Genomic DNA, 21298 nt, shown 5'->3' on the forward strand with positions numbered 1-21298 from the left:
AGGTAGCAGAAAGGTTTGTACAAGTCAATATGTATACAATTTTAATATCAGATTTCACATTGACCATTCTTTTACTGAAAACCCATTCATTCTTGTGGATTGTATTAATTCTAAGTAGACCATTACAAAACCATGGATGTACTCACAGGGTCTGTTATTTTGGAGCTGAGAACAACTGAAAGCAGCTCCAGAAATAGAGCACAGAGTCAGTCTGATACTGAAGCCATAGGATCTGGAGCCTTGTGAGAAGTCTTGTAACCTAACGTTTAACCTCTTCATTAGTTATAATTCTCAAACAGTCTTTGAGAACACCATTAGCTCCTGGCCAGCACAGGCAAATTTATATATTGTGAAAAAAAGAAACAGAGGGCATATGTTTAAGATTTGAAAAAGATAGTTATGTTTTAGTTGAAACTTGCATTTTTTTTATTAGGCAATTATCTTATGGAATGAGTTGCCATAAGTAGTAGTGGGGCTAGTATTTTAAAGGAGTTAAGAGAGGAAGGAATCAATGGATACCTTAAAAATAAAAAAACTGAATTCAAACTTTAATCTTTGTTTTTTCTCTCTCTCTCTCAGGGATGGGTCTACAAGGACTGCCTTGAAGGATCAAATTGTCCCTTGTTGTTTATATGGCATGTTAAATACCAGGAAGAAGTTTTGAGTTTAGTCTCCTTGGTGCAAGTTATTAGTAAAGTCCAAGACAAACAGATCTTCTAGTAGATATTTATGGTTAGAATATATGTGGTGTTTTTGTGTTGGCTTTAGAAATCTTGATTTTGATGCAACCTTTATTCAAGACGCATCATGTATGAAGCTGGGTATTTCTCACTTTTGAAGCATTGTAAAAGTCTTAAAAAATCAATCAACAGTTTTGTTTTTTTTCTGCTGCAAAGAGATTATTATTCAGCTAAACAAAACTGTAAAAAAATATTGCATTTGTCAAAACAAACATCAACATGAAGTAAAAACCATTATTTTCTGTTCAAACTACCAAAACTTTATTTTTTATATAATTTAATAACAAACAATGACTACCAAGTTACAACATAAAAAATATTTAATTCACTTTATCATACTGTTTTATTTGAATCAGTTGAATAAAAGTTGGATCACTACTTACTCCATAAACACTCTTTATGCATAAATGTGGAATGTCTGATAGAAAAGCTCACCACATTTATTCTAACACATAACACTGTAAAGATTATATTATTTCAGAAGTCCGATCTAATGGCAGTCACAACTCCAATCTTGTAAGGATGTTATCTTCAGAATTCTCTTTTCATGTCTATAAAACAGAAACCCCAAGGCACTTTATAAGTAAAATAAGTATTTTTCCTCCAATTTAATTTGGTAGGTTTTTATAAATTTTGAATGATATTGAACTATTTCTATTATAACTATAAACATTTTATCCCATGCTTTTCAGTTATTCTAAAAGTTCAGATAAATACCCCCAAACATTAAACTTTATACAAAAATAAATCATTAATGTAAATTAGTTTAGTTGAAAGCAATGCTACAGATTTTACTTTAAAAAAAATTACTTGTTTAATCAACTGTTGTTTCAGATAGTTGTGTAAAGCTATGACTAAAAAAATGGAAGAAAGTAAAGTCAGTAATGTTTCCCACAAAATAAGAATGATGATTTGTACAGTAAAAATACTGAGTCAGCAATCTTGACTCAAGAAAAAAACATGCAACATCCCCTAATATAGAATAATATAACATTCAATCAACTGGCCTAAAATATGGAAGATTGGAAAAAAAAAGTATCTACTGTAGACAACAGTTTAACATTTGTTTTAAAACAGTTTAAAACAAGACGAACTCTACGAAGTTTACATAATACTTTTCATTTCTCATTAGTTGTTTTTTTTATAAGGATTTTACAAGCTTTAATTAACAGGTTTCACCTGTTGGTACTGTACTATGTTTTAAACTATTCTACATATTGAGTTCAGCAAGGCCTAGTAGTTAGTATATTAGGTCATAGATCAGAAGGTGCATGGCTCTAATCAAAACACATTACTGAATACATACACACTGCACTTTCAGCTGTGTGTTATAACTGTAACCCTCAATCCTAAATAAAAGTAGCCACATTACAGACAGCTCAATTGTTGGTCTCTTTTCAGAAGTTTTCAATTAAAGGTGGCTATGCCTAAACCTTGTGACCTAATAAAATGGTTCTTTAGCCTATAGATCATAGGTGTCATTCAAGTAGAAAATAACAATTCTAAGTAGCAGCCTGTCGAGTGAGACACTACCACATGTAGAATTATGTCTCTAATAGAACACTATAACTGAACTTGTCATTAATTATGTTTTAATTGTAATAGTATTAGTGTAATAGAACATTAATTAATTTATACTAAACTTCAGTTACAACTTGCTATTTCTATTTAAGGAAACAAGTTTGTTCAAAAAAGAACAATAAGCATACTAGAAGGACCAATTACCATACCAACAGTTCAACTAGGTAAGATATAATGCCTAACAAATGAGAAACAGCCTCTGCAAAGACAAGAAGCCATGGGACATGACAGTCGTTGATTTCAGTAAGTTGAAAATTCAACAGTGATAACATCTGCTTCATCTTCTGTAAACAGTTACTGGCCATCTTACCAATAGTTACAAATTTTCAGTCCCTTCTAATGTTCCCATGTTACCAATATCATTATGATTGTTTTGGGGAAAGTACTGATTTAATAAACAAAGAAAAAGCACCATATTAAAAAGACAATTTTAATAATGTTGTTTTTCACTTAGAAAAAAAGGAAATTAAAGCAAGAAGAATATCTAGGAATTATTTCTATTTTTTTCTAATTTTTAATTTAAATATTTTTCTTTCAGTAATTAAACAGATATAGCATAATAAAATGCCAACACAATTAAAACAAATTACCGCTCATTTCTAAACGTTTGCCTTTCACTGAAGCTTCTAATTTCAAAACAAACTCTTCAAAGACTTTTACAGCATGGATGAGGCTTGTCTTCTTATAGTCTTTTATTTTAGACTTTTTCTCATTACCTTCCTGTGAAGAAACAGTACTGTTATCAGAGGTTGAGTGATCCATTATTTCTTCCTGATTGGCCTTGTTATTTGCATCATATATGTTGATCTCTTCACATAATTGGCTGAAGAAACAAAATTGTTAGAAAGGAATCACACATAACTTGTCCAATTTGTTTCGGTACTTGTAAAGAAGTTCCCCAGTAACATATCAAGTATTAGAGATGCATCCATTTGTAGTAGTTTAGAATGATAACTCAAAGATATTACTATTCTTGATTATAATGTTAATTAAAATATCTTCAACGTCATTATAGTTACACTTGTTTCTTATTGTACGTATGATGTTAACGCATACACACAACTCATCATAATTTTGTGATGTAAATTACTTATTTACTAATTTTCAATCAATAATTTTAGTAAATGACAGAATTGTCATCCTTGAGTTATAGAAGATTTGTCCTGCTTACTTCTGACATCGACGTGACCATAATGTGGCGCCAACAGATGAAGCTTTTACCTTTGACCAGAATATTTACAATGAGTAATGTTTTTTGTTTGTTTTTTTTACTGGAGAAATTCTGTACAAGTAACCTTTTTTTTTATAACTGACAATTAATATAAGCAGTGACATCAGCTCTTTAAAATTATTTTTCTACCATCAACATAAAGCTAAAATTAAAAAGCACAACTGATTTAATATTTTCAAAATTATTCCCTTATTACTCTTAACTCTTCAATTTTAACTCATTACCATAGCAACACCAAGAGACTTAACAATACATTTCCTTGGAGCCTCAAATAAACAATATATTTGCAAGTGATACTCATACATCTAAAGCCTCCTTTTTTGTTATGCAATTACTTGAATTTCTCCTATTTAACAAAATTAAAAATAAAGAAAAAATATTATGTCACTTTAAATTTTTTGTAACTCATACATGAAAGTGTTTTTCCATGCTGTAATTTATTTTAAAATCTAGAATCTTCCATAGCAAGTCCTAAAATCTTCAAACATTGTGTATTACAGCAGTGCTAGTGAATGAACAATTATGGAATATTGTTCTGCTTAGTAAATTAATTGTTTTTTCATACTTTATTTGTTTTAGTACCAGACTGCAAATGGGCTATCTTTGCTACGTTCACTATAGAGATCATGCCCTAAATTGTAGTATTATAAGGATTCAAGCTTACCAATGAGTCATTAGGGGATTTACTTTTCTCTTTTACAGATTTTAATATTTTTAGATAACTCAACGCTTTGTATTTTACATTGTTTAAAACTTCTTTACAGTCATACCTGGGATATGCTATAAGAAATAAATATTTCAAGTTGGTTTACTTTTTGATCATTAATAAATATGGCAGTGGGAAACCAAATATTTTTATTCTAACCTTCATTTCTGTTTTTTGTGATAAATCAGAACACACCACATAAATACAGAAACAAAAAACTTCTGAGCCTTAGAAACACCATGAAGCTCATTAGTATATTTCCCTGGTGTCTCAATCAAAAAATGTATTTGTTAGTCATACATCTAAAGCTTCCTTTTCCGTCACACAGTTGATTGTCCATAAAAGATAACCACTGGTAACATGAAAAGCTACTGTTGTTAGTGATAATTTTCACTAAAAACGTGCTAATAAGTCTCCTCAGAATTAGTCTGAAAATGTACCTCGCTAGTCACTCTTCAGCTAATAGATTTCACTACAATTACAGGTCCCTCTACAACTAATGAATTACATTATGATTGATCAGCTAATGCATATCGTTGGTCACTCTACAACTAACAGAGTACATTACAGTTGATCAGAAAATGTATTTCACTGGTCACATTACAACCAATGGATTACACTACTGTTGATTACAAAGTGTATTCCTCTGATCACGCCACAAACAATGGACTACATTACAGTTGATTAGAAAATGTATCTCACTGTTCACTCTACAAATAACAGATTACCTCACTGTTGGAACTGAAAATGGATCAAATTTATCAACTTTTTGAATGTCGATGGGAACACAGATTCTTCCAGTTTTGGGATGAACACAGAAAGGTGCTTTAAGAAGGTGGTTCAGACCTTTAGTGACATTAATGTCAAGGCGAGGGTAACAAAACTGCAACATTATCTCTGTCACGAGGTTGGCACATTTTCTGCTTTCTCCCTATGGTGATATGAAAATACATAAAAGTTTGTTATAAAGACATTCAATAATAACTGTTTGATAAGTAATTACATAATTGGCTTACTCATCTATCTTGCACCATTTAATTATTACATGAGATAACCCTGTTAAACCACAATTATCTATTATTGTAAAACAAGGATATTTTTATCACATCTGTTTGAGTCATCAACATGCAGAATGGAAGTAGATAACAGTACACACACACAGCATTGTTTGTGTGAAAAAAAAGTGCTGATACTAACATATAAGAAATTAAACTATAAAAACATACTGAATTACTATTTATAGAAATTACAAATTTTCATCACGTTCTCATCTGATGCAACATCCCAACTTTGTTTTTCCTTTTTGATGTTTACTGCTGAGTGACATTTTCAGAGCAACCATAACTCTATGTGCTTTATTGGGTTTAAGCATTGAAGGGGTGGTTCAATAAGTTTAATACACAATAGTACCCAAATAATTTTTGTCAGCAATGAAACTCTGGATGGGGTGAAAATGAAATTTGTCTGTGAAAATCCTTGTTCACATTCACTGGAAGAAATGGGAACAGTACACAATATGTGTTCCAAAAGCTGTAATTTTTTCCAGAACCATCTTTTTTATCAAATATTGATAAAATCCACAAATTGTATATTTTTCATTTGACTGAAGTCTTAGTGATAATTTTCTGCCCTCCATCTCATGTATGTTAAAAGAGCATGAATATTTTCAGATCAATGTTTTTGTTTGTTTTTTTAAAGCATGTACACTGTGCTATATAACCAGAATGCATGTACGCTGTGCTATATAACCAGAATGCATGTAGCACTGTGCTATATAACCAGAATACATGTATGCTGTGCTATATAACCAGAATACATGTATGCTGTGCTATATAACCACAATGCATGTATGCTGTGCTATATAACCAGAATGCATGCACTGTGCTATCTAACCACAATGCATGTAGCACTGTGCTATATAACCAGAATGCTGTGCTATATAACCAGAATGCATGTAGCACTGTGCTATATAATTACAATGCATGTAGCACTGTGCTATATAACCAGAATGCATGTAGCATATAACCAGAATGTGCTATATATAACCAGAATGCATGTACACCAGAATGCATGTACACTGTGCTATATAACCAGAATGCATGTACGCTGTGCTATATAACCAGAATGCATGTAGCACTGTGCTATATAACCACAATGCATGTAGCACTGTGCTATATAACCAGAATACATGTATGCTGTGCTATATAACCACAATGCATGTAGCACTGTGCTATATAACCACAATGCATGTAGCACTGTGCTATATAACCATCTTCATTATTAAACAACCTATTTTTGACTGATTTTTTTCAAGCCTCTGCAAAAAACTTCCAGATTAATTGAAGAAAACTTTTTGTAATTTTTGTTGGGAAGTGAAACTCTGTAGAAGTGAAGTTTTTGGTGGCATTTTTATAATATAGGTCTGCAATCATTGGTCTTTCTTCAAAAATTTATCTTTTGACCTGCGTTTTAGAAATCTATATGTAAGTAAAATTTCAATTTGGAGATTATTGGAGAACATCACAAATCAATCTTGGGTCCAATAGAAATTCTGTGCTTGTAACTTTTTTGCTGTAAGCACAAATATTCACATTGCTCTCTTTTGTCTCATGTTGAATCATGCTTCATTTCTTTATAATGTTGCATTAACACTTCATAGTTGAAGCTGAAATTAATTGGAAACTAGTTGTCACCTACAAAGTGCTTAAAATTTGGTCAATTTTTAAACGTTAAGTCACCAGCCAGTTTGTGCACACTTTCATTTCTCTGCTATTTTTAGGAGATAAGTGATACAAGACATAAAGTTTATCAATAAACACTTTAAACTTGTTGATTCCCAAGATTGATTTTACTGTGATCTCCAACTGACAGTTCTCATCTGTAATTAGTAGAGTGCCATACAATTACAAAAAGAAATTTGTCTTTCATCACTTTCTTAGCTCCATGTTTACTCCACAGCATCATGGCTGCACCACCACATGCCACATAAAGTAAATAATTTTTCAGGTAATCTTCAAGGCTGAAGACAATCAAGTAAAGAATCAAAATTCATTTTGCAGTAAAAATTACAAGTGTGATAAAGGCCAAAAATAAATTTACCAACAAGTTCATTCCATTATCTAGGATACAGATTCAAACATAAACTTTCAACTAAGGTAGATATTTTACTCAAAGAAGTTGACTTGTTGATTATTAAAAAATTCTACTTTTCAATTTAATAACTATGCTAATCAGAATTTGTTTCATTTCATTACTAATGTAATTCACAATGTTAATACATTTGTTCATTGAGTGAAGGATATGGCCCATGTCAATTCACTTAGTTCTTGTAAATATATTTCAGATTCAAATTATGAAATTAATGATTTTCTTTTGCTCTCTTTCATACCATGAAAAATTCTTAATGTAATCATTTTTTTCATGAGTTAATGCTTTCAAACACACATTTTCACTGGCCTCTTTCTCAGTTTCAGCCAACAAATTTATTGCAGCTTTATGCCCTATGATTTCCTTGTTATTGAAAAGTTTTTTTCTACAAAGACAGAAGTTGCTGCTGTTGAGTTTCACTGAAACAAGTTATTTTGTTGTTGGCCCATTCTTTAAAAACTTTCATTCCTGCCTTAAGTTCCACTCCAAAAGTTTCAATTTTATGTACAGCCAAGTTTCTTATTTCTAATATTTAGCCAATTGTATATTTTGCAAAAATATGTTTTTGGAATAGCAGTCCAGCAGCTAGGCCAGTTGTTTTCAGATAGTTCATGGACACCAGATGGACCAGGAAGAGAAACTGTTACTGTTATCATCAGCTCCTCCTTTTGGGGTCACTTCCTCACTTATTCTAGCTTTCTTATTTACAGAGTGTGAAAAGGAACTTGTAATTCATTCCATGTTTACATTCGGGTATTTTTTCAAGATTCAATAAAACCAAAGCACAGTAGAAGAGAAATGCACACCCACTCAAACTGGCATCACCATCATGACAGAGCATATCAGACCAAAACGACTTATATCCAAGACTCACACTCATGTACATATTTTTATCATGGTTGAGAAGGTGTTGTTGGATTAATGATGTCAATTGTCCTTGTCCATTTTGTGACTTACTTCATTTGAATGAATATACAGTCCAGACCTGCATACCAGTTAACTTGGCTTGTGGTCACCTGTTTTCCAGTCCTAAGTGATCTCTTTCAACTAAGAATTGCATCCACCTAAGCCTGCTCTCACCTGCTGCTGCCCAATTGAAACCTGTCAATCAAAGCAAGGCTACTACCCCACATCATTTAATGTTGGCCACATCTGCTAACCCTATCTGATGCTTCACACTTCATGCTACACAGATGATAAATCACACATACATGATCAAACAAACATTATGTTTTCATACCACTTTAAACTTTGTTATTTGTAACACTTCTAGTCCAGTTTCTCTTTGGTCTTCTTATAAGCAAAAGATTTGTTCAAAGGGAGAAATTCACACACTCATTTACAATACTATTTCAAGTTTTGTCATCTTTCCCTCCATTTTGCAATAGGAAAAATGGTGCTTGTTAGTTCTTGTAAATCTATTTCATATTCAAAATTATGAACTGATTGGTTTTCTTTTGCTACCTTATATGCTGTCTGAAAAATTATTGCAGTAATCCCCAAGATCCTTATTTCTAATATTCAGCAATCATACCTCCTGCAAAAATATATAATTCTTCAATTGTAGTTCAGCAGCAAGGCCATTGGATAGATCGGGAAGAAGAAATTATGAAAGTTTGTACACTGTGTTTTGTGCTTTGAGGTTTGATTTGAATTTTCACAAAAAGGCTATCTACATTAACAATCTCTTATTTAGCAGTGACAAACTAGAGAGGTTAGCCAGTCAACTTTGCTGTCTCTCACTCTTCTCAACCAATAGAAAAATATATGCGTGCATGCAAGTCTTGGTACAAAACTTTAAATGGGCTACTTCAAAACAGCTTGATGGCTGAACCACTGCATACCATCTCTAAAAAACTCTGTATATAAATATTTATCTACATATATGGTAGCTAGCTTTTAGTATAATGTACATCTGTTGTACACAAAAAATCAGATGTGTTACAAAAACATTTATATTCAAGAAAGTCTGAAATTTCAGCCTGGTCCAGACCCTGACAAGTTGGTATGCAACATGACATTAATCAGAAAAATAAAAATATTCTTGTCCATTTTAAAGTTTGAAAAACCTGTAGAACCTCTGAAGTACATATTAAGTTGTTTTTTCCTTCTGTATCTCAGTGTAATTCTGTTGTACCTGCTCTACTCTGCCACAAACTGTCATTAAATCAGCATTGTTGGATTACATGAACAGTTGACATCTGTAACACCAAATACACAATACCATACCAAATAGCTCTTAAACAGGTTGTGGCATATATACTTTGACCTCCATTATGTACAAAGTTTGATGTATTATGAAGAACTTTTATAAATTTAAATATTTTTTCCATTCTAACCAGCTTTTAAAGTTTTAACTGGGCTATTGTTTTTCTCACCCATGCTGCAGATGGTGTTTTGAAAGTAAAATGGTTTAAAAATGTTTACTACATTGTAGATCAGACTGATGCAAAATTGTACATATTACAGAAATAGCTCTGCCTGTAAACAAAATCTGACTCACTATACACATTCTCCTTCACATGATACAATCTGTCAATCAAAATTTATTACAATATCTGTCATTTCTTATATATTTGATAACAGCAAGTATTGACAAAACCAGCAGTAGAAAAGTCAGAATTATGAACAGATCACCTAAATTGGAGTGTGTACATAGATTTTGTTTAGTACATCATCATGTTTGAAGTCGCAAGTTAGAAGACACATACATAACTTATGGTTACCTGTAATTCATAATACACATTTTAAAACCATAAAAACCTAAAACAATAGCCTAATCATAATAATTTTTCCATCTTAAAAAACAACAACAACAACAAAAAACACAGAAGATGGAAGATCTTTTTGGGAAAATATTTTTATTGGTTATTAAATTGGAAACATGAAATAAATAACTAGTTCAAGTTTGATATAAATATGTAATGGATGGAAAACAAAACAATGCATCAAGTATTTTAAATAAATTTGAATTTTTCTAGTTAAAAGCTAGTGTAAAAATTAAAGACAAAAACTAAAAAATAACCGTAACTCACAATTAAATACGTCATTGTCCGGATTTTTATTTTAATGAAAACTTTTATAATTGTTATTTCGATTTTTTTTTCTTCTTAACCCTTTGAATGATATGCAACTCCTCTCTCCTTCCTATATTTTAGTTTTAAAATGTTTTCACATCAAGCTGGAAAGTGTGAAAACATTCACAACTGATTCAGGAAGGTATCTTACCTTTTTAATTGCATAACTGACAGTCTCTTTGAAAGCTTCCCAGCACTCTTTGCTGTTTGTGGATTTTGCTAATCTTTGTTGCAAATTTTCTTTTAGCTGTGTTTAAGTTAAGGTCAGAGAGTGAAATTAATAAATTTAACAGCCTAAATCACTGTCTCGGCTGAATTTGTCAGACAACTCCTGTTGTTTTGTTTTAAATTTTGTGTAAAGCTACACAAGAGCTACCTATACTAGATGTTCCTAATTTAGCTGTGTAAAACTACAGGGAAGGCAGCTATTCATCACCACCCACTGCAAACTCTTGGGCTACTATTTTACCAATGAATAGTGGAATTGACCATCACATTATAATGCTCTCATGGCTGAAAGGGTGAGCACATTTGGTGCAACAGGGATCTGAACCCATGACTCTTAGATTATGAGTCATGTAAAACCAGGTGCTATAACCACCTGGCTTGGTAACTCCCCAACCTGGCTTTGGTTGTTGTTGGACAGCTCACAATTCCCTTGTACCTATCCGCAGTTCAAAAAATATTGTCCTAAATGTAGATATCAGCTGAAAGGAGAAAGTATTTGTAAAATAAATTAAACATTTGATTGACACTATGTTGAAAGTTTTGTAATTATTGAACTTTATTAATTTTAAGTAACTTTATACCTCTCACAAAAATAACTCTAAGACACAGAAGATCAAAAGACTTGTAAAAATGTATATAAAATAATGATCATGAACATGGTTAAAAATAATACTCACCTAAATCCATGCATAACATTACAAATTCAGGACACAAATATCATTTACTGTAGTTTTGTTCTGTAATAAAACATTTACACACATTTTATAATAATGGCATTGGATTATACGGTTTTCAAGTTGAGTTAGTTGATGTCTTGAGAGACAACAAATGATAAATGATTCAAAAATCCAGCAGGAAACAACAAGCCAATGTCTTACGCAAGTATGTACACTGTGTTTTGTGCTCTGAGGTTTCGTTTGAATTTTCCCAGAAAGGCTATCTATGTTAATCATTCCTAATTTAGCAGTGAGAAACTAGAGGGTAGTTAGTCAATGTTACTCTGTCATCTCTTGAGCCACTCTTTCACCAATAAATAAGTGTGATTGATCATCAAATTATAACACCCTCATGACTTAAATGGTGAGCTTGTTCAGTGTAACAGGAATTCAAAATCACGACCTGTAAATTGTCAGCCAAGCATTTTATCTAGTTCATCTGCTTTGGGATAATATTAAAGAATTTTTAATATCTTTACATAACAGGTCTAGTACATTTTTCTTAGCTTAAATCTCAGTCGCTTAATTAAATGAAGATTTACTTTGTAGTTTTCATGATTGATCTTTCCATAATAAAGCAGATCTATCTAATGCTTTTGTCAAATTTAGTTTCACTTGAGAATTACAGAGGGTTTACCTTTACTCATCTTATATATATTTTTAACGTTAACACACAGATTACACACATGTAGCTACAAAACAAATTATTATAAATAATATTGTAGCATTGCTGAAACTGTGATATAGCATGAAAAACTGTTTATATTATACATTATGATTACTCTTAAAATGAAATGCTATCAAGATATAAATAAATATCACCTTCACACTCAGTGTTTTCAGGTACATTTGTGCACTGTATTTGATTTAAAAAAAAGTATCTAACAGATAATTACATTTTCACCTTAAAACCATTACAAAAGAGCAAAATAAATTTGATTAAACATTTTTTTTCCCTAAACGTTTGTAAACATTTACTCAAGCAGCATATGAATCATAATATCACTTACAATATGCTGCTTCTCCACATTTAAGAAGTAACTAAAAAAGCTCAAATATAACTAATGTACTACTAGTAATATGAACTGTTAAGTGTATAACAGATTCCTACTTCTATTTATATATCAATGTATATATAGTAAATCTCATTAAATAAACAATTTCTCATATTAAAGTCAATAACCTTATACTTCAAAATTAGAAGACAAACACAAAAAAAGGATATTTCCATCTGTGCAAAATTCAACAATCTTCTCCCATTTTTCTTCAGTTTCCATAATTTCTTGATTTTCTAGCATCAGATCATTAAAATACTTCTGAATTATCTCTTTTGCTTTCCTGGAATGTAAACAGTTAAGTGTAATACTTTTTGCTTTCCTGGAATGTAAATAGTTAAGTGTAATACTTTTGCTTTCCTGGAATGTAAAGAGTTAAGTGTAATACTTCACCATTTTGATTGGTCATTAAACTGTTTTCAATACATTCATGAATTTGACCTCCATAAACAATATTCCCAGGATATAATATTGTGTAAATATTACACATATTCAGACACCATAGCTTAGTGTGGCTGTTGCATTAAACATATTAACAGTTTTCAGTTTTAAGCTTCCATTATAGAAATTCATAAGAATAAACAGCATTAGTCCATTGTTTGTTTTGTTTTTGAATTTTGCACAAAGCTACATGAGGGCTATCTGTGCTAGCTGTCCCTAATTTAGCAGTGTAAAACTAGAGGGAAGGCAGCTAGTCATCACCACCCACCGCCAATTCTTGGGCTACTCTTTTACCAACGAATAGTTGGATTGACCATCACATTATAATGCCCCCACAGCTGAAAGGGCGAGCACGTTTGCTGCGACGGGGATGCAAACCCACGACCCTCAGATTACGAGTCCCACGCCTTAACACGCTTGGCCATGCCAGGCCGCATTAGTCCATTAAGTTAGTATAAACACAAGTCAATTAATCTATAAATACTATTTATACTAACATACAGATCACAGCCAAACTCTATATTAAACAGCTTATCACATTTACTGCATTATATTTCATGTACAATATCATACCATGTCTGTCTGAATTTTTATATGTTAAACCAAACATGTTAAACAATTGTTCTCAGGTATAATATCCTACCATGCCTGTCTGAATCTTTACACGTCAAACCAAACGTGTTAAACAATTGGTCTAAGGTACAATATCATATCAGGCCCATCTGGATCATTATATGTCAAAATAAATATACCTCTACCCTCTATGTCAAACACCTTAATCATGTATATATTAAACCATAACTGCCTGACAATTTTAAGCATTTATCTATCACAAGAAAACCTTACCTTCATGATTTAAAAAAAAACTCCTCAGCATAACATTAAACCTATGTTTGAAGAAACATAAAGTCTCAGAAAAAATAAAATACTGAGATGGCTGCAACTTATGAAATATTTTACCAAGTAAAAATTAATATTTAGAAACAAGTTTGAAACCTCTAGGTGAGCTGTTACACTGAAACATTTTCAATGTATTTCCACATTTTCTGTTCATAAAGTTCTTCAATTGTAAAATTACACATGAAACAAACCCACCTTATACTGGGATGTATATTTTCACCGAGCTGAACCTTCTTGGTTTTGAATTTACCTCCCTGAAACAAAAAGATAATGAAAATATTTAAATAAAAACAATTATGATTATCAATTATTGATTTTCAAATATTTTTTGGTCCATCAAGGACATCCTTATCACCAACCATCCTCAAATGACCAAAAACTTAAAATTAAATCTAGATCTGATATCCAAATTATTCAAAAATCCTTTTCTTAAACTCCTGAAAAGATACACTTCCTACCATTCCAGATAAAATTTCATAAGCAGATCTACTTTCCTACTGAAGAAATAAAACAACATCAAGAGTAGATGCATCCAATCTTTCACACTCTTAAACTTGTAACCTCTTGTCCTACTGTCCTTATAAATCAATACAATAAAAACTGTTGCAGAATAATACAGTTACATCATTTATGAGCCTTCCCTTTTCAAGGACTAGTTGAGAAATATCAGTCTATCTTAAAAATTACAACTCCTCCAGTCCTAGACCATTATGTGAATCATATCCAGCAATTCCACAATAAAGGAACCAATTATACACTATGTTTATAGTAGGTGTCTCTATTTAGACCAGTCACATTGAGGTTTATTGAGATTTTAGAATTATGAGCATCATAAATTAGAAGTACTAAAATTATTTTATAGTATCCTTTAAAATGCTATTTTTTTTCTTAGTCAGTTTGGCCATAAATTAATAACACTTCACAGCAACTAAAATAATACTATTATTTTGTTGTCCGTTTCCTGACACTATTGAATTGAAGATGTTAACAGTGAGATTGGTGATTTTAAAAGTTACACAGTTCTCTAAACGTTTGTGATCCTCTAAGAAATGTTTGCACATTGCTTTATTAAACGAAAAGAAACTAATATAATTTTCAATAATTTTATACTTTTCAAAACTAACCCTGGATAGTGGCTATCCAGCTAGCAAAGTTTAACTAAATCAACAACTGAATAACAATCATAACAGAACATAAATTTTCTTGTTAAAGAAATGATACAAACAGTGTATCTGATTATCAGTTACCTTAACAACTGTGAGATATTCTGCAATGGCCGAACGAGCTGTTGATGTTAATTTACGGGCTACTTCATCACACACCCAACAGTGAACCCCTCGTCTTCCAGAGTACACCCACAAAAGATGTTGAAACCCAAAGTCCTCTGAAAACCAAAACAGAACTCTGTTTTTATGAACAGGGTCACAATGTTTATGTGGCAATTAAACTAAATTATGTGACCAAGAATATAAAATTATGCAGAAAGAAATATTACAAATTATGTTTCAAAATCTAAAAGTAAACAGACTTCACATAAAGTAATAACAGCTTAAAATAATGGAACTTAAGATGATGTCAGACATTACGCTGTCAGCAGCAATTTACCAGCTACATTTTTATGAAATAAACAAAACAAACATATTTCTAGGCTTCAGACTTCTTGACAGGCCATTCATCAGACAGTAAAACCAGTAGGCACAAAATGCCAAGCAACAAGAAACAAAATTATAACCAAGTAAAAAATTATGTAATTGATACTGGGAATTACTCATACTTGGTGAAACTTCATAATTACAAAATTGAAGAAAAACAAGACAACTAAGTTTCATAAATACACCATTTCTTCATGACCATGATTTTGCCAGTAAAGGCATCATCAGATAACAGTGATGTAGACTTGACTTCAATAAATCTAGACATTCAGACATTGATAATGCAGTGACATGTAAAGTGTACATTAAAAAAAAAATTGTAGCTTCATAGTCCTATTAAAGTTGGACCCTGTATGAGATAAAAATTAATATAAATAATCATACAATTTTTATAAACAATGATTTTTGATGAAATCAGCTTATAGCAAGAGAAACATTGAGAAAATCAAAGCTTGTGTCATTTAATATCCTTTATGTTTCAAATATTGTAAAAAGATGTTTATACATTAATTTGGTAAAGAATATACCCTGTATGTGACAACATTTACATAAAAAAACAATATGAAGTAAACAGAGAAAATACCCTTTAATGCTCGGTCTAAAATCTTCATGGCAATCACAATAAAAGGCCAACACTTCTTACATATATTTGTTCCTGAACAGCAGTTTCTTACTTCATCATAGTCTGTCATATCTATGTCAAAAACCAATTCTTTTTCCAAAGGCTGAAATGTTGAAACAGTTCGGTGCTCCCGTGGCTATAATACAAAAACAAAATATATAAAATAATAAATTATGTTTCTATTCACAAGCTTTGTACCTACATATTAAGATGTATAATCAGTAAAAAAACTGTACAAATTGGAATACCATCAACTTACAGCACTAGAAATACATAAAGCGAAGATATATGTACATATGTATCTTAGATACTAAGTAGGTCCTGTCAATTAATCCAGTTATATATGAGCAATAATAACTTCGATTAGTATCATGTAAAATAATAAATTAGTCAAAATTAACGTTTCTGATGATTACCTTGGGATTTTCCAACTATCCAAGTATAGTTAGAAAATAATCAATTAGTTGAAATTGACTTACTAAAAAGCCTGATAATCTATTATTCAATTACACTAACTGCTCAGCTCTAACACAAAGCATTAAGAATTTGCTTTATTTAAATGCACTTACAAGTACCATAATGATGTTATATCAAACCATATATCACAATACCATTTAACTTACCAAAGTCAGATGTTTCATTCAATGCTTAAAGTCTGACAAATAATAAATTGCTGATGGTCTTATAATTCTTTGTATAGCCAAATAATGAAGTGACTATCAGCAAGGATATGTGATACAAGTACAACATTTAAAGAAAATGAAATAAGAAATTGTTCTGTGACAATTTGATGTTCTTTCGTAGTATGTTGCAAGTTAAAGAATTTCTGTAATAAAGAGATCATAACCAAAATTACTTGTCTAAGAAAAGGAACTGATTCACACATTTGAGAGTGGATATGGTACTTTATTTATAGACTAAATGCAACTACATGTGTATGGATAATTCAACAGTAGGTCTTGTAATAAATATTTTTTCCAAGCTGCAGAAGACAACCCATTTTCATTCTTTTTACCCTCTTTTTATACAGAAGGATTTAGCATAATGTACTGAGATTCATCAAATCAGTGCATATAATGACTTCTTAGGGCTAATTTCAGAAATGTAGACACAGAAATCTCTTGCAGATGTTTGCATCCTACACAGTGACTATCATGTTAATTTTAATATATGACTGAATACTTTGTTTTGATGTAACATACCTTAATGGTATGTTGACTTGAAGAAGTGACTGGATTCTTTGTTTTGATGAAGTATAGCTTACTGATTTCAAGTTCATGTAGCAATGATATTTCCTCTCAGTATACTAGTGTCAGCTGATTAGTTAGTGTACAAAGTTCATCTTCCAATTTTTTTCTTACTCTTTGAATGTTTAATTTACCATGACATCAATAACCTGCAATCAATATAAATCTCTATGAAAACTATTGTGATAAGTTCTGAACCATTTGTAAAATGTCACAGCACTGACAAGATAACAAATTTCACAGAATTATAAAGAAGTTCAAGGAGACGTGTTTCATCTAGTGTGATGGCATAATTTCATTTGCTACATACTGAATACCTCTCACAATTTTTAACAGTTAGCTTTTCTTTCAGTTATCACATATGTGTCTATAATTCTAAAAAAATATTCTTTAGAACACACCAGATGTACAATATTTCCTTTCTTACAATGCTCCAAGTAATGAAATATTTTTTAACCTTTTAAATCCAAGTTGATCTCAATCTAACTCACTTGCTGTGGCTGGGACAAACGTTCCCCAATGTCAACAGTGTTTACACCTTCCTATACTAGGTCCAGGTTCATCATTTTGACTATCATCACCAGATGGACAGCTACCATCCTCTTCATCATCGCACATTTGAACACCACTTGACTCCTCTTTGCTGTCTTCTAAACTATCCGAGTCAACTGCATCAATCATATTTATATAGAAATCAGGGTTACTACTTACTGCTGTAGCAAAATGAGCATCATCGGTACACAGTTACCAGACATTCCCTTAGGCATTCTGTTGGTTACTGAAGTGCTGAGTAGAAAACATTAAAGTGAAACCATATATCAAGATTAAATGGAATACCAGTAAATACCTTCCAACTTATTTTATTCCCATGTGTCACATGCAGAAATTTCAAATGACAATAGAAAACATATGTGCAAGTTGCAGTATGAGGGAATGAGAACATTGAGAAATAAATCCCAGCTGCAGTGAAAGGGTTAAAAAATATTTCCTGGTGCTTTGAAAAAAATAATTATAATAAAATTGAAATCATGAGTTGTACAGGAACCAAGAGAAATTATACCATTGCGCCCCTTTCAGAAGAATAATATCGACACCAAATACAAAGTGGCCTGGTTTCAAAACTGCATCTGGGAGTGCTATACACACACACATGCCATCTTTTACTTTGGATTCTGAAGCCTAGAGGATGCTTTTAGTGGACTTAAATTTCCAAAATGCTTGTGGTCATAGCCCTTATTACTTCTGTAGACCAAAAGACATATGAATTATTTTAGTTAAAGTTCCAAGGGAGAAGCCTAGTTTAACTGCACTGGTCTAGGTTTGTTCTTGATAACAAGCTTCTTAAGTTTCTTCATTACCTCCAGTAAGAAAATGGTAGCAATTATCAAGGAGTCTAATGGCATCAGCGATACCATTAAAACAATACTTTCTTTAAAAGGCTGGAATTTATGTCGAGAAGTCCTGTATTGCTGCATTCTTCAGAATGGATCAATTGCAGGTGCTATATATGCTTGCAAGTTGCAAGAGGTCAGAACTTTTAACTCAGGTCGTCACAGGACAAGAATTTCAAGGAGCCAAAGCAGTTGGATATGCAAATTGTTACCACAGGTCTTGAAGAAAAACCCTTTGTACAATTTTTAATTTTCAATGTTAATGTCAGAAGTATCAAACACAAGGTTGACAATCAAAATATCAAGTAGCTATATATTCACTGAAGTATTTTCAAGTATCAAAGAGGTTAAAACTTTTATCATTCTAAAGGTCTTATTACTATACTTACTCTGAAACTGTAGACTGCTCCAATGTCAATTTTATAAGGACACTTTTTCTGAACTTCCCGCTCCATTTCTGTTTGGTCCATGAATGACTGATAACGTAAATAAATGTCGTCTTGTAAAGTAAATGAAAATTCTCGATAGGGAAAGTAGTTTTTGTTCACTGAAACAAAAATATTAAATACATACTTTGTAAAAGAAGCCCACAGGTACAAAAAAAAAGTGTCAAATTAACTAAAATGTCATTGTGTGTGAATTTAAAAAAAAATGACAGCACATGATCATTTAATGGACAGGACGCAAATTTCATATAGGAGTTGAGTACTGGTACCAGTTGCCCAAATGGCACAGTATCTCTGAAGACACTAATGTGGGCCAAGGGGGGCACATCAGATTCAAATCCCAATCAAAGCAGCTAACTGTTCATGTAATTTAAATTGTTACATCTGGTGACCCATGACTTTGTAACTTTTTTTTTTTTTACTGAGTGGAGGAGTAAAAGGAGATTTGGGTCAAGTCTGATCTATACAGATTTACAAAGAAACTATGAGAGTGTATTTTTCTAACAGCAAAGCCACATCAGGCTATCTGCTGTGTCCACAGAAAGCAATCAAACCCCTGATTTTAGCATTGTAAATCCAAAGACTTACTGTTGTCCCACCACAAGAATACACAGATAATGATACATTATAACTGTTAGAGAATGAATTGTAATTATGGCAAGTTTTTGCTCTGAGTTTATGTTATCAAACCATAGAAATGCGGATCTTTCTTGAGATACCATTTATCAATAATTAATTTTCAAACCGTTTGGTGCTAATATACTGGATCACTCTCACAATGTCGTTAGTGTTTGACAGTGAAATTTCATAAACTTCAAAAATTATAAGAATGTAATACAGTTGGTTTAGGAATTTTAATTAATTTAAAAACGGAAAGAAATTTGAGAATTTTTAAAGAAATGTTAAGTTTGTCAAAGCCTCACGACAAACTAGTCTAGCCTATGAAACTATACTTATTCAACACTATACACTAATATAGACATTGATATTACTAGTATTAATAATATATTTGCTTGTATGCACGTCATATTTTACTTATGTAACACGTTCCCAGGTTAGCTTTTTAATATAATAACTTACGATTTCCGTACGTCATCCACCTGTAGTACAAACTAAAAGGAAAAAGTCTTTTGTAATAGACTGGTAATAAATCAGGTAAAACCTCTGGGTTGAAAACATATCGATCATCCTCTTTCGAATCCATTCACGCCTAGTAAAGACAGGTAAATACCAGTTGAAATTCTATTTTCCTATTGTAATTTGGTGTAGTCTATGTTTACTACTATTTTACCGCCAAATTCACTAATGTTGCGCCATGCTACGGATGTTTTGTAAACAAATATTAACTTCTGCTCAAAACATTTATTAAAATAGATTGTTGGAAGTATTTGATAAAAATTTTGTTTCTATCCTTCGTATATTCAAACTTAACTTCTATAATACTGTTCAGGAGGTTACTTAACACTGTATTTGATTAATTAACCTACTTATTAAAGTTTAGTTCGAGTTCGAGTTAAATATTTATCACTAATTTTGTTCATTAATTTCTTCACATCTATACTTACCTAGTATTTTCATCAAATAATATTAGGTAAGTCTAATGTATACAGGAAATATTATATCACTCAATGATATTAGATTTATCTCAAACTAACTGAGTTTGAGCAAATAAATAAATATGCAGGACACACAAGGTAACGCGCTTTGAAACTCATCTTTATTGGTAACTGGTAACAGGGGCGTAGATTTTTTACACCCGATGGGGGAGATGAATTTTGCAACCACTTATGTGGACTGTACAATTTGCAAATTGGTAATATCTGATTACGTGAACCTGAAAGCTGTAAACATGCAGTCACAGAGTAATCTTGTTGCCACGATACTTCAAGGTTTCCATGTAGGTTTGTATAAGTGAGGTGTTGTGAACAGTTTTCAAAATGTTAAATAGAATAAAGACAAATGTGTCACAAATTAACTGCCACATGAATTTATTCCTGCACACTGCACAGTATAAAAGATGGCCATTATACTTGACAAGGTTACTAATAACTTTCATTGCATGAATTACGTTTTCAAATATTAATAAAATTAGTAATTACCCTTGATAAGTTTATATCT

The 21298-nt window shown here is 31.6% G+C and overlaps 1 protein-coding gene across 1 annotated transcript; it reads right to left on the reverse strand.

The window, feature by feature from the left end:
• Positions 1–983: 983 nt before the first annotated feature.
• On the reverse strand, positions 984–20492 carry Prim1 (DNA primase small subunit). The gene is made up of 10 exons (XM_076482990.1): positions 20261–20492; positions 19124–19281; positions 16058–16232; positions 15070–15206; positions 14018–14076; positions 12651–12764; positions 10634–10730; positions 4987–5189; positions 2912–3144; positions 984–1291 (listed from the first exon to the last, which is right to left on the reverse strand). Exons 1-10 carry the CDS (start codon positions 20382–20384, stop codon positions 1272–1274), a joined length of 1320 nt encoding a protein of 439 aa, XP_076339105.1. The 5' UTR covers positions 20385–20492; the 3' UTR covers positions 984–1271.
• Positions 20493–21298: the final 806 nt, after the last annotated feature.

The sequence above is a fragment of the Tachypleus tridentatus genome, chromosome 13 (assembly GCF_004210375.1).
Source record: "Tachypleus tridentatus isolate NWPU-2018 chromosome 13, ASM421037v1, whole genome shotgun sequence".
Taxonomy (NCBI): domain Eukaryota; kingdom Metazoa; phylum Arthropoda; class Merostomata; order Xiphosura; family Limulidae; genus Tachypleus; species Tachypleus tridentatus.